The 13,672-nt window shown below is 36.9% G+C and overlaps 1 protein-coding gene across 1 annotated transcript in view; it reads right to left on the bottom strand.

Moving 5' to 3' along the window:
- The window catches only part of man1a1 (mannosidase, alpha, class 1A, member 1), a 107,630-nt gene extending 99,655 nt beyond the window's left edge, over positions 1 to 7,975 (bottom strand). Inside the window, exon 1 of the mRNA XM_055054239.1 lies at positions 7,275 to 7,975. Coding sequence (XP_054910214.1) covers positions 7,275 to 7,778 — 504 coding nt within the window. The 5' untranslated portion in view covers positions 7,779 to 7,975. The remainder of the gene's footprint in view (positions 1 to 7,274) is intronic.
- Between the last annotated feature and the right edge of the window lie 5,697 nt (positions 7,976 to 13,672).

The raw sequence follows: 13,672 nt of genomic DNA, 5'->3' as shown, positions 1-13,672 counted from the left end.
GGAGAAATGTTTTGTGGGTTATTTTTCAACTGAAGGCTAAAGAGAAATCTACAACTGCTAAAATCTGACGCCACTCAGTTTTTGTTTACATTTGCTCAAGGAAGTTGCGTTCACGTCTTCTTTGAAGGTTTTTGTGTTGTTTCCTTCAGTGGTTCTTGGTGCAGCGCCCCCATGGGCGAAGAAAAGAACAGTTTTTTTCAATTAGTAAATCGCTTGAGACGAATGTTGCAATTTTGGTCCCTAACTGAACCAAGTCTACCAGACTATCAGGTGCGACAGCACCCTAAATCTCATCCATTCTCAAAATGTTTCAGCATGTTCGATCAAATAACGCAGGTGTTTCAACAATAATGCATTGGCCTCATCCAACTCCATTTTTCTTGTTTATCAGCCAAGGTTTTCATTATTACCCCCAACTGCTGCTGCCTCCAGAGAGAGAGAGTCCAAACACGGGCCACGCTGTGGGGAGGCCGGATCCTCCAGGGAGCCTTTGATTTTTCAGGCTACAAACATGTTTAGCAGATTTTAGGACTGTGGTGGTCCCTCACAACCAGCTGTTTATCCCTTACACGGCGCCTCATGTCCTCTGCTGGTAACAAACACAATGATGACAAAGCCAGAGCCCAACAGCACTGAGCAGATCCCCTTGGGAACCAGGTCAGATGGTGATGGTGTAATAAGAACCTTGCTGTATCAACAAATATTTCTAAAGAAAATATATATAAAATCTCTCTGAATGACAGCAGGGCAGCAAAGATCAGGGAGAGCATGTAAGAGTGGGGTTGTGTAGCCGTGTTTGGTCAACACGGTTATTGGTTTGCCAAACAGAAAGGGCAGAGAAATCAAGAGGCGGAAAGGTTTGAGTCTGAGCCTGAACACTTCAATTTAGCAGAGACGTGTACTTAAAAATATCCCAAATAAAGGTTAGAAATATTATTCTTAGCTTGTGATGGCAGATTATAAAATCAAATTACAAAATACAGGACAAACCAAAGCACCGATGCCTACAACATCTGTAAAACTTAATATTGTATCACTTTTTGGTTGTGTATGACTTTCACTATTTTGAAAAGGATCAAACACTTAAAGCATCAATTGTAGTTAAATTTAGTTGTTTTGTAGACAAACTGAAGACAACACTCGTCGGTGTGGATGTTGTTGCAGAGGGAGATGACTAAAATTACATGTTTTTCTGTATCATAAATTGCTTAAAAATCGATGAAAAGACAGCACAAAGTATTAAAATAAACTTTTACTTTATAAAAGAACATTTGGCCAAACTAAAGGAAATTTCTATTTACTAATGTTGTCATTCACAACTTTATTTATATAAATATACATTTTAAAACATTCTTTACATTTGCGTATATTATTTTTATCATATTTATTGTGTTAATTAAATTATAATTTTATTATTTGTTGATCACCAGCTGACTTCAGTCGGTACCATCCAGGTTCAACATATGGCAATAAAGTTAATCTCTTAAATATTTTTGAACTTTGGAAACAATAATGAGGGAAGTTTTTGGGTTTGGAAATGTTGATGGCCTTTAGGAAACTTCAGTCAAAATATGGGGCCTGCATTTATTAGAGAATAAACACAGACACCAATGTTTACTGTTAGTACCACTAACATTGCTATTGATGCTAATTTAAGATGTTAAAGTCAGCTTAAAATATCAAGTTTGTAATTATTCCATGTTTGTTTTAAATTAATTTAAACGACTGTTTTGCTTTCTCACACAGTGTGACATCACCTCTACTTGAAATACAATTAACTGACAAATCATAATAATTTGAACTGTGTTAATTGTAATTTTCAAAGACAAAATATTAGATTTTCAAAGAACGAAAGCTACTGAATTGTGTATATGTACATAAATTTTGGTTAAATATGAGAGTTGAAACTACTAACCTCTTGACATTACAGAGTATCTTTCATCATAATATAACCCAAAAAGTTACCAGGAAAACATTTAACAAAAGAAAGTTGTAATTTCAGAAGAGAGTGAAGCCGAAGCAATCCCAGTTTTGATTTGAAAACTGGTGTCATTAATTGAAGACAGGCGGCAGGAAACCCAGGACAGCATGTTTAACCTTCTCTGGAGGAAAAACAGTGTCAGAATATTTGAAACCATATTCAACATATCCAATTATCTCTATTCAGGCAGAAAATGTGTAGCTACAGGTTATTTCACAGTGCCAGTCAACTGTTGGCCACAGCTGTGAGATTCTGATCAATAGCTATGACTAAAGGATATTGATGGAGACAAATGAAAAGCAACCCCTGCTGAAATTTCTCATACTGATGTTGGTGTTTAATAACACGAGGCGTAACCAGCGCTGCTGTGTCAATACTCCTCCTAAGCTTAACAGGTTTGTCAAAGACACTTTCCTCCTATGAATTATTGTCGCATTCACATTTTTGAGTACATTGTAATGAAGAAAGAAGACATTAAACAAATGTTTTGCTATCTTCTTCTGTGACATTACTGTCGGTTTTTTGTTTCATCTCAGTGACAACAGGCCTGCCAAAGCTTTCTCCATCTCCTGGAGTGTTTACTTTGATCAAACATAGATTAAGACTCGTGCAATGAATGCCGCCGAAGGTGACCTCTACACACACTCTCATCCAACCATGAATTTTCTTTCTTTACTTTTCAGAACCTGCCGACAACGTTTGCTTTTAGCCCAAAGCAGGAAGGAAATAGCATTTTTTATTCATCGAAAGTAGAGCTGGAACAAGTTGGTTAATCATTAATAATCAATTAATCAACTAATTTAGTAAACTAATTGTTAGATGGAAAAAAGACTAAAAAACACATATTCAGAAATTAAACTAAAACAGTACAAAAATATACTCTGCTGTTTTCAAAAAACAGCTTAGTTGAAGTATTTTTTTAACTGCACAATAATCCTTTGCTACAAATGATCAAACATACAGTTGCATTTAAGGCAAAAAAATTTAGATTTTCTTATTTAAAAATGAATTGAATCTTTAATATTCTATAAAATAAGCTTAGGTGGCTAATTTATAATTTTTTAAACCCAATTACTTGATTAATCACTATAATAATTGATATAATACTTGATGACTAACCCTGTCAAAATAACAAAAATTGCTGAATGATAAATTGTCCCATAACTTATTGCTATAAACAATAACATTGTTTAGAGAACATGTAATATAAAGGTAATGACATAGTGAAGCCAGAACATGTTCTTAAAGAGCAATAAACTTTAGATTCTAAAGAACATTTAAAGGAAGACATTTTAAATACCACAAATAAGTGAACGAAACGACAAATAAAATGAATTATTCAGTTTTTAAACAAAAATTGTCCTTCAAAAAAGGGCTATTTGAGACTAAAGCACCAGACTGCAGACTTTTATCATCATGTTTCTGGTAGAAAGAGAAAAACTATACATCATACAAATGGAAATTATTGATCTCTTTTCAATTCATCAAGCAATTAATTGATTTACTGTGACAGGCCTATTATTACTCAAATAACTGTTAGCTGCTGTCCTAAGTCCTACCTCAATCGTAACTGTCAAATTTTGCCCCACAGATATCTGGATTTAACAGATTTTTCCATAAATACACACACCAGAAAATGTCCTCCAGCAGCTCTTTTAGGTCATTAACTTCTTATCTTTGACTCACTCAGCAATCCTCTATCAGCTGCCCATGTAAATGAGAATATTTAGTGGAACTGCACTCTAAAAATCCCGTTTTCCAATTAAAAACACGCCAGAATATGGCCCCTGCTTATCTAAACACTATTTCTGAACAAACGTCTCATAACATCAGCTGGAGCAGCAGGCTGACTGCTTGCTACGGGGCTGCCACCTGACACCACCTCTGGGACTCCAGCACAGGGCTTTCCACTTGTTTCCCCGAACACACTCTGCAGAGACATCACAACACCAGACACGCTGCAGGCGGCTACAAGATTTACTGAAAGGATTTTTAGGAATGATAAGACCCCAGATGACAGGGAACACAACACACCCCAATTTTGTTGTTGTATATTGTGCTTTGTACGAACGCTCAGCAGCCATGATGGTTTTGAATATGGGTCACTTAATTTGGGTATATGGCAGGAAACCCAAGCTGGTTTTATACAGCACACGGAAACCAACAGAACGGGCGGAGCAGCCTGAAAGGCACTACTTCATGCATTCTTTCCCAAAGACCAGACGCCGAGTGAATTTCAGAGAACATGATGATGAGTAAAGGTGCAATCACACCTCTCCTGTTTGGTCCACTTTATTCCAACTCCAGTTTGTTTGTTTTTTATTGTTCTATTTGTTGTTATATAAAGAATTTATAATCTTCATTGGAAGGAAGTTGGGAATTATTCTGATGCTGTATGTCCGGTTCAATTTTCATTATTACTATGAGTCCATAGATTTTCTTTAGTTTGTAATAATTCTTTTACATAATAAAATAGATTTGTTGGTTCTAGGCATATACCAATAACATGGCATGGTCACAAATTTCTAATAATTATTGAGTTGGTAAGTGATATGTTTAATTAAATGGAGATGAGGTGTTTTAATCAATAAGTCTTCACTTCTTCCTACACTTTTTTGAACAGAAAAGTAGAGGTAAGCCAATTATTTTGTTATTGGTGATGTGTACATGCTTTCTTTAGTGCAGAAAGCACAAGACATGTTTCTTGTTTTTAAAAACCAGCTTGAAATAAACAAATAAAAGTCTGGTTTGTTTGGGGAAGTGTGAATGCAAAATCAAATTCTGTAAAAAGCCAACTCTAGTTTTGGTTCGAACTCTGGTGTGGTTCAAATTCAAGCAGATCAAAGACTGCTCCAGAGGAGGAAACGGTTTACAATGCCGGGTATTATGGGTAACCACAACCAAAACATACATTAGAGTGGGAGAAATGTCCCGTGGTCTTCCATCAACAACAAAAAAGAAATTATAAAACAATTATAAAACAATTTGATGAAAGAAAATCTACAGGTAAAAGATGTGAACACTGTTGGGAAGTGGTGATTTAGTCAAATGTGTGAAAAAATACTAAATGTAGCACTATAAGTCGCTACATTTTGACCTTCAAAACAAGGTAAAAAAATATTATGAACATGCTGTCTTCAAAAGTCTTCCTCAAGACTCCATAAACCAGAACATCATATTTCTGTATTACAAAATTTGTTGTCAATTGATTTTTCTAGAATCTGAATTTCATTCAGACATGGCTTATATGTATCTGTGACCAATAAATGTTCCCTGGGAATTGGTATGTTAGCAATTTGACGTTCAATTTAAGTGAATTTAAACATTTTAACTTTAACTCCTGTCAGGTAAGATCAGAAAACTGAGGCTACAATCCACACAAACTCAACCAAATTGGGCAATAATGCCAAAAAATGTTGCCTGGTCACGTCAGAACTTGGTGCTAATAAAATTTTAGGATTTTATTAGCTTTGGGTCAAAATTATCAAGATCTTCATAGATTAGCACCAGTCTTTGCTTAATGAATCTATATTTTATGGGTTTTACTTTATTAATTATATTTTCTATTCTAATTTACTGATGTGAAGGTATTTTAATAAATCAATGCTTTTCAAATAAAATTGCTAAGATACCAATTCCCAGGGAACATTTATTGGTCACAGATACATATAAGCCATGTCTGAATGACCTACAGGTGTCTGGGTTAGAACGTGTGAAACTGAGCGATTATCTGACTTATAAATGGACCTTTAAAACTCTAAACTTAGCCTTCTTTAAACAACAATTGACAAGCATAAATAAAAAAGGAAATTCAATGACCTGGATTAGACCTGTAGGCCTCTCAATTACAGACCCCACTTTACTAGAAAAGCCAGAAGACTGTAAATAATGTGTAAATAATAGATAAATCCAGGATTATCACGTGTAACTGTATCTCAGTGCTGCTGCGTCATCTGCATCATGAGAAACTTGATTGCAAAGGTCTAACCAGCATCTCCAGAGATATTCAGATAAGATTCTTGTCAATAAACACCTTTATTAAGTATTTATAGACCTTTTAGGTAACAATGTGTTAGCCATTTCCCCATGCATGTCAAATATAAAAAAATGGTAACACATTTTTCACTTTTATCTCAATTTTGAGTTCTCAAAGCAAAAATTCATGTTGAAATTAGTGCAATAACACCAGTGAAAAAATGACTATTTTTGCTCAATCATCCTGAAATAAATTAAAATGAGTTTCACACTGAAATTTTAGGTGGTATTGTTTGGTTTCTGTGGCTAATGATACTGTTAAGAACACTTGATCAACAGCTTATCAGCTCAAATCACATGGCAGTGAATCAATGCATTCAAGCATGAAGATATGGCACAGACAACTTGATGCTCAAACACAGAATTAAAATGTTAAAAAATTATTGTTATTTAAATGAATTTAAACATTTTAACCTTAACTCCTGTCAGGTAAGAACAGAAAACTGAGGCTACAATCCACACAAACTCAACTAACCCTACCCTAACCCTACCCTAACCCTTGGGCAATAATGCCAAAAAATGGTAGCGTCAGAACTTGGTGTAAACAATAAATACGCCTTATATGAACAGTTCAAGCTACTGGTGACCAACATCTACTTTCAGCAGGATAATGTTCCTTATTTCAAAGCTCAAATCAGCCCAACAGTTTTTGCAATTATCAGATCTCAACACATTTGGTAAAAGAAAATGGAGTCAGAGCCTCATAGGATGTTGTGACTCAACAGGTATGGGGTGGAAATGTTAGAAGAAATTCAAAATAAACTAGTACATGCATCTGTAAGTTACCAATATTCGCTACAACTGCATTAGAGGATCTTTTAAACATGGAGGAAGAGGAGATAGTCATCATGGACAGGCAGCCAAAAATCTGCTGCATCTGTGTGATGTAACTAAGTCAGTATGAATCTCCAAAACATGATTTGCTGAATCTAAACCACAAAATTAAGGAAGAAATACGGGGTTACCAACTTGTTTCTAACAAGGTATGACTAATAAAGTGTTTATTTTACATTGTGCACCCTTGAAATATATAGGTCAAATATATTTTTTTTATTTTTCATCTCTAAATCATAGAATCTAAATGTTTAAGTATTTTTCTCAGTGGATTTCTGGTATTGTCCAGTTATGGTGCATCTCCTCCTTGTTATCAGTCGTTTAACCCTTTTGAAAACTTTCTCGAGTCGCGTCTGGGTTTCTATAAAGCGTTCAGTCATTTATTTACCCATCACCCAGTTAATGTTGCTCCACAGATCCTCACCTCTTTGATTTTAGCCCGTCTCTCCTTGGTTTCGGGGTCCAGCGGTTCGTGTCCCGTCGCTCCGGGCGGACGCTGATATTCAATGAGAGGAATTTTATTCACATCATTCCCAGCCTGACCCGCAATGTTAACTTGAGCCTTGTCGTTCATGATGTCCCGTTGTATCTCCTCGGGCCGCTTCTGGAGCGTGTCCTTGGCCTCCAGCAGCGCCTTTTCGTGGTCCTTCTTGATCTTGGCCAGGACCCGGTCGTCGCTCACAGCCGAGCCGGAGAAGCTGCTCTCCGGACCGGTGCGGGTGTTGGTCTCCACCGCCGGGGAGCGGAAGAAAACTCCGCTGAGAAGCTTCGACGAGTCCGGGAGGAAGAAGATAGCCCCGAAACACAGGGTGATGAAGGCGCTGAACACCAGGAGAAGGATAAATTTCTCTGTCAGCCTGAAAGAAGTCGGGCTGGCGGACTTCCTATTTGGCGGAGCGGTGAAAGGTAGAAGAGTTGCAACTGGCATTTTCACCCTTTTCCCCTTTAAGACAACTCGAACCAAGAGGAAAACAAAAAGGTTCTAAACACTCTGTTTAACTCAACTTTGGTTTACTCCTCTCACAAACCCATTTCCGAGTCATATGAGTGGACTAAAGCGACAAGCGGACGGTTTAAAAATCTCCGGTGAAAAGTTGGTGGACGAGAAGCCGCCGTCCATGCCGAAGCCTCTCCGCAGACAGACCCGAGTTCCAACGACTCGCGCACACACAGGAAGCAGCGCCTCGTGGGCGTGGCCAAAGCCGTAACTGACAGCAGGGAGGAGCCAATCACATTCCGCCCCGTCAGAGGTGGGAGTTCTGACGGGGCGTGGCTAACGACATCTGGGCAGAGAGCCATAATGAATGGTCGGCTGAAGCGCGTGAGAGATTCTTAAACTTAAAGTTAACCTTTAATTTGAGTAAATTTGTTTAACGGGATAAGAAAGTCTGTAAAAATTTGACAAAAATTTATTTTTAATTTGAGAAAATTTACTTGACAAAGGAGGGGAAAAAAATAACTTTAAGGAATATCTAAAATATTTAGCAAAAGTTAAACTTTAGTTGGATCAAATTTATTTGACAGGGAGGAAACAAATCCGAAATCAAGGAATGCCAGAAAAATTTAGAAAAATTCAAACTTTAATTTGAGCACATTTATTTGATAGCATGGAAAAAAGTCCCATATTAAACAATGTTTTGAAATAAAAATGAACAATCGTGAACAAACTTTTAACAATTTCTGATTTTTTTTCTGGGAATTTTCAAGTTTTTCTTCACACATGTTTAGTCACGTGAAATTAATCTCATGACTTAAATTTATTTCTTTTTTTTCTGTCTGTAATAATACGCTGTCATATGTTTTCCTTGCAAAATCCCTGGAAATTTTAGTCAAACACATGGAAACATAAACTCTGACAGATTTAGCTTACAAATTTAGATGTAGATTAAGTCAAATCTAAATCTACTGTTTGAATTTATAGGGAGAAAAAAGTGTGACCCTGTTTGTTATTTTTATTTATTTATGGAAAAATATTCTGTTTGTTGATTTCAGGAATCGTACGTACAGGTTGTAAGGAGAACAGAGACGGATTCATGCAGAACATTTCTGACACTGCTTGATATTTGTTGTTTGTTGTTGTTGGTCACGGGATCATGAACATGTTGACCCAAAATGGCCACATCCTGCTGATTCAACATTTTTAACATGTACTTGGGGAAAAAGCTCAACAAAACTCCATTGGACTTTGTGAACGCAGCCCATGTGACTCCAAACCCTTGCAGTTTACATCCTATTGACTGTATGTACAAGATAACTAGATAAATCTTAAAGTACAGTCAGATTAACCTATCTCTTAATTTGCAGAAAGTTCAGATAAACACTTCAGTTGATATAACGAGACACGTCAATAGGGTTAGTAGATAACAGCTCAGAACAAAAGAAAATAAGCTAATTCTCATGGATGTGAATGACAAAAGTACATTTTTCCACTCTTGGCTGTTTTGTTTATTGGCTTGCCGATTGCTCATGCCATATGACTAACAGCTTTCAGTCCTCTGACCTGCGAATTTTTTATTGTTCATCATCAAACACTTTTTACAGAGATGTGGAAAATTTCAGGTTAACCGTTTATCAAATGCTTACAACAAATTCTTTATAAATGTCAGATTTTGCATTTATGTAACCTTAACCAGAAACATAAATTTGGAATCCATTAGAAAAAAATGCATATTTAAACTTTAACAGCTTTTTAAAACTATAAATTACAAACATTTCGATGTACTTTGTGATTCACTGAATATCCAGTTGAAAACAAACTCTTACATTCACGCACATGGACTTTATTTCATTGTCTGACATTAAATCAGAAACTTTTCTTGTTTTAGGACAGTCCGTTTTTGTAAAATAATTTCTATTTGTTAAAAGAGCAAAAGAGATAAGACACATGTAACTTAAGGCAACACCTCAGAAAGGAGGAAACATTTTTATCCAAATGTGGTCACAGAAGATTAAATAGTATTTCTTCTTAAATGGGAAAACATCCTACAGTGAACCATGATTTTGCTTTCAGAGAAAGAGAGAGAGAGAAATACTTTATTGTTCTGTATGCAATTGAGTGAAGGGAACTCGTAGACTACAATATAATAAATTACTATTGAATATACAAGACATGTTCACTTCTGCATTGTATAGCTTTTTATTGAAATAAATTCAGAGGCTACAGTGGTGTTTTTTTTTATTTAGTTCATACCTAAGGTTTTTTGCCAACCGCCAATAAAACTCAAGAAGAAGAACTCAGTGCTGTATTAACCCTTTAACAACTTTTTTTTTTTTTTTTTACCAGCATTGCATTGAGAAGTACCTCCTAATATGAGCTTGGCAGTTCCACCAGATGTTTGCTAATTGCTGCTGGCTAGTCTGAGGAGCTCAGTAGGGAGGAGATGCACCTTGAAGGCGGAGCTAAGTCCATCCAGGTGTTTTTCACATCTGAATGGTTGCTATGGTTAACCGACTAAAAACGCACTTGTTTAGAATTGTATTTGAAACGTAATCAATTAAAAATGTAATGATGGAACAATGTATTGTTTATTCTATGTTGCATGAAAATTAAAGGATTTCTCATACTTGTATGAAAGTATCAAAGCAGCACTCCAGGTTTGTTTTTGATGTGACAATAGTATTATGACATGATGGAAAACTCAAAAAAGTCGACTTTACCGAATACTGCCCCTTTAAAGCTTCTAAAAACTAGAAAAGCCTGACATTGTTTTGAGTTGTTTTAGGGGTGAACGCATTAAAGCTGAAATCTGTTACCTTTGTTTGACAGATAAACGTTTCATCATTTAAATGATCTGCAATCTGAGTAATAACAGCTTGTGCAAACAGCAGGTAGTTTGCATGCTGTTTGAAACTGAATGCAGATTTAGATAAAAGACAGCCAAACGAGAGAAACAAGTGCATCTCAGAGATCCGCCGTGTTATTACTGATGGGTGTGCGCTCCTGTTTTCTCTCCTCTGAATCCGTCCCCACTGTGTGACTGGAATGCAAACTTATTTGTTGGCTGGTAAACATTTTGTCGAGCAAATAGCTTGTCGTGCCAATCCGAAATCACTGAAAGGAGAGCTGTGGAAACCGAAAGATTTGTCACGTACGGCGTGCGCCTCACCTAAACTCCACCAGCGGGAGAAGTGTGCAGATAAAAACCCTAATCTGTGGGTGACAGATGCAAGCTGCCATCCTGACGCTCTAATTTTGGGATGACAACTTGTCTAACTGATGACGTACGTCTGTGTGATTAGTTTGTCTTTCTGAGAAACAAACAGAAAATGAAAGCTGGGATGAAATGAATGGCATGTTTCCCTGGATCATTGCATAAAAATAAAAATTTTTTGTTGTCACGACTTAAAGAAAAGTCCCCAAAAAATGCCTGGGATTTAATTTGGAGTTGCAACCTATTTGTATTTGCTGACTTGCACTAAGAAACTACCCACCTCAGCCTTTACACAACAATTACAATTATGACACTGAACATTTTCGTTGATTGCAATATTTCTTGTTTCCAATCATAAACGACTATGACACTGCGTCAACACTGGAGGCAAACAGTAAATCTACTGATGTCAGCGGTCCGCTGCAATAAAAACCTAAATTATCCATCAGTCTAATGTGACCCGGCTAGGAGAAAGTGGGAAATTTGTTCTATCCATAATGTATGTCTGATTTTAAATTCATAAGCCCTCTTTGATGTGGCTGATCAGAGAGTCTAAAACACATGAACTGTTGTGACTCAATTTGATTTTTGCTGCATTTCAATATATTGTTTTATTGAGGCAGCGATTTATGCAGATTCTGGCTCCTGTGTTGTTAAGCTGGCTCCACAATGAGACACTTTAAATGTAAAAACATTATATAGTGAAAGTTCACTTTCACAAGGCCTTTCATGTCCACAAACATGCTGATCGGCTCTGATTTGCCCTGATAAAAATCTGGACCTGTGTTTTTATTATAAATGTGGGCAAAACTTTGTTGAAATTCTGCTAATGTTGAAAAAGCACAATTTTCTAATTGCAGCATTTCCTGCGACTCGTACCACTGTAGACAGAAGAATAGAAGGAAGTAATATCAATTTCAGACATTTTCTAGAAAAAAACTTACAAATTTTAAACACTTTCTAGAAAAATCCTTTTAGTGAAATATTGACCAATTCTTGCGCATATCTGTAATGGTGAAAACCATTTTAAAGGTAGAAACAGAGAAAACTTGGATTATTAACAACAAGAGAATAACTTGAACTGTTCGTAGTGATCCTGGACAATTGTTTTACACAAGAGAGGCTTTACGTCAGGGTTCAGAATTGCCAACCAACATTAACGCTTTACATGTCTCCTCTGCCTCTATTTGATGTGGAAATGCAAGCAGAGAAAAGGACAAAGAGATTTTAAAGCAGAATCAACATCAGGAAGAATGTGGTCAAACCTGCCAGGTGTAGATTGGGGAGCTGTAGTCTGCAGCTGGTTACATTTGCAGCTGCAGTGGCGAGCTTTCACATGAACAATGAGCCAAACTGTTTGAAAAAGCTGTTCCCCTCCTCACCTGTGGTGGTGCTGCACTGAGAACCACTGAAGGAGGCAACATGAAGATCGATGAGGAACTGAACGCAACTAATAGCGTCAGATTTCAGCAACTGTAGGATTTATATTTTGGTAAAAAACCACCAGTCGCTTTTGCTGCTGCAATTGACGAGCATGTTTGTTTTGGTTGTGTTTATTTATTTTGTTTGGTTGATTTGTCAGGGAGACCTAAAGTGAACCTCAGCAGCTGAAAATGTAACAAACGTTGCAACTTTGCTCCCAAATCAAACCAAGTCTAATGAACATATGTCTATATGTCCGAAAACAGCCTTTTGTTGACCTGGCAACAGGAAAACAGCTAAAAAATGAAGGGCAGTTGGTCCTAGAGATCAAGATTTGGGATTTCTGACCTTAAATGGGATTCCTGTTTGAAATGTATCATTAAACCTCTTGGTTTAATGAAATGTCCTGCCTTCAAATTAAAAGACGTGGAGAAGATTCAAATCAGAAGGAGATTGAAAGAAGCGGTTGCTTGCAGCTGCTTGATTAAACTGATTATTCTGCTCAATCGTCCATCTTGTGAAGGTCATAAGTCAGCGATGAATCTCTTCCGTCCATGTGTGTTGGTAATAATCTGGGTTAATATTCATCATTTTGCCCTCAAAATGATCTGTCAGGCATTTTAGTGATGTAAAATAGGCCAAGCAGTGATCACCCAGATGTTTGATGCTTCTGCTCCTCTTTCTCTCTCTCTCCAAATATAACCTCGCCCCGATCTGATTTAACCACCGCGGTCTCATCCCCCGGCGAAATGGACTCATTTGTGCAAACAGAGGAGGAGAGGAAGAGGAGACAAAGCCGAGGGGATTGAGGATAGAAGGTCCAGCGGAGAAGAAAGGAAAGAGTCCGGAGGATGGAGGGATGAGAGGGCCGGGAAGGGAACGTGTGTGGAAGAGAGCAGGATGTGCTCAGTGAACAAGGTCACTAATTGGGTTGAGACTTGTAGCTCCCTCGCAGTCCTTTCCACTTGTTCCTGACAGAAATCAGATTATTTCTGAGATTCTTTAATAAGGGAAAGGAAAATATGTCAATTTCTACAAAGAAGCTGGAAAAGAGAGAAACATATTACAGCTTTTACTGTGAACACTTCTGGTGCTTTAGTTTGACTCAAAATGAGAGGAAAATATAGCAATGGTTTCATTAATTTTAGTGATTCTTTTTCCTAATTCTCTGTCAAAGACTGAGGAGAACAACAAGAATCATTTTTTAAAAATGTAATATTTAATCTGCAGAAGCAGTTTTGTTTTAGTT

This window comes from Poeciliopsis prolifica, unplaced genomic scaffold, assembly GCF_027474105.1.
Source record: "Poeciliopsis prolifica strain line A6 unplaced genomic scaffold, Auburn_PproV2 SCAFFOLD039, whole genome shotgun sequence".
In the NCBI taxonomy this organism is placed as follows: domain Eukaryota; kingdom Metazoa; phylum Chordata; class Actinopteri; order Cyprinodontiformes; family Poeciliidae; genus Poeciliopsis; species Poeciliopsis prolifica.
The sequence above is the reverse complement of the archived record's forward strand: the minus strand, read 5'-3'. Positions and strand labels throughout refer to the sequence as shown.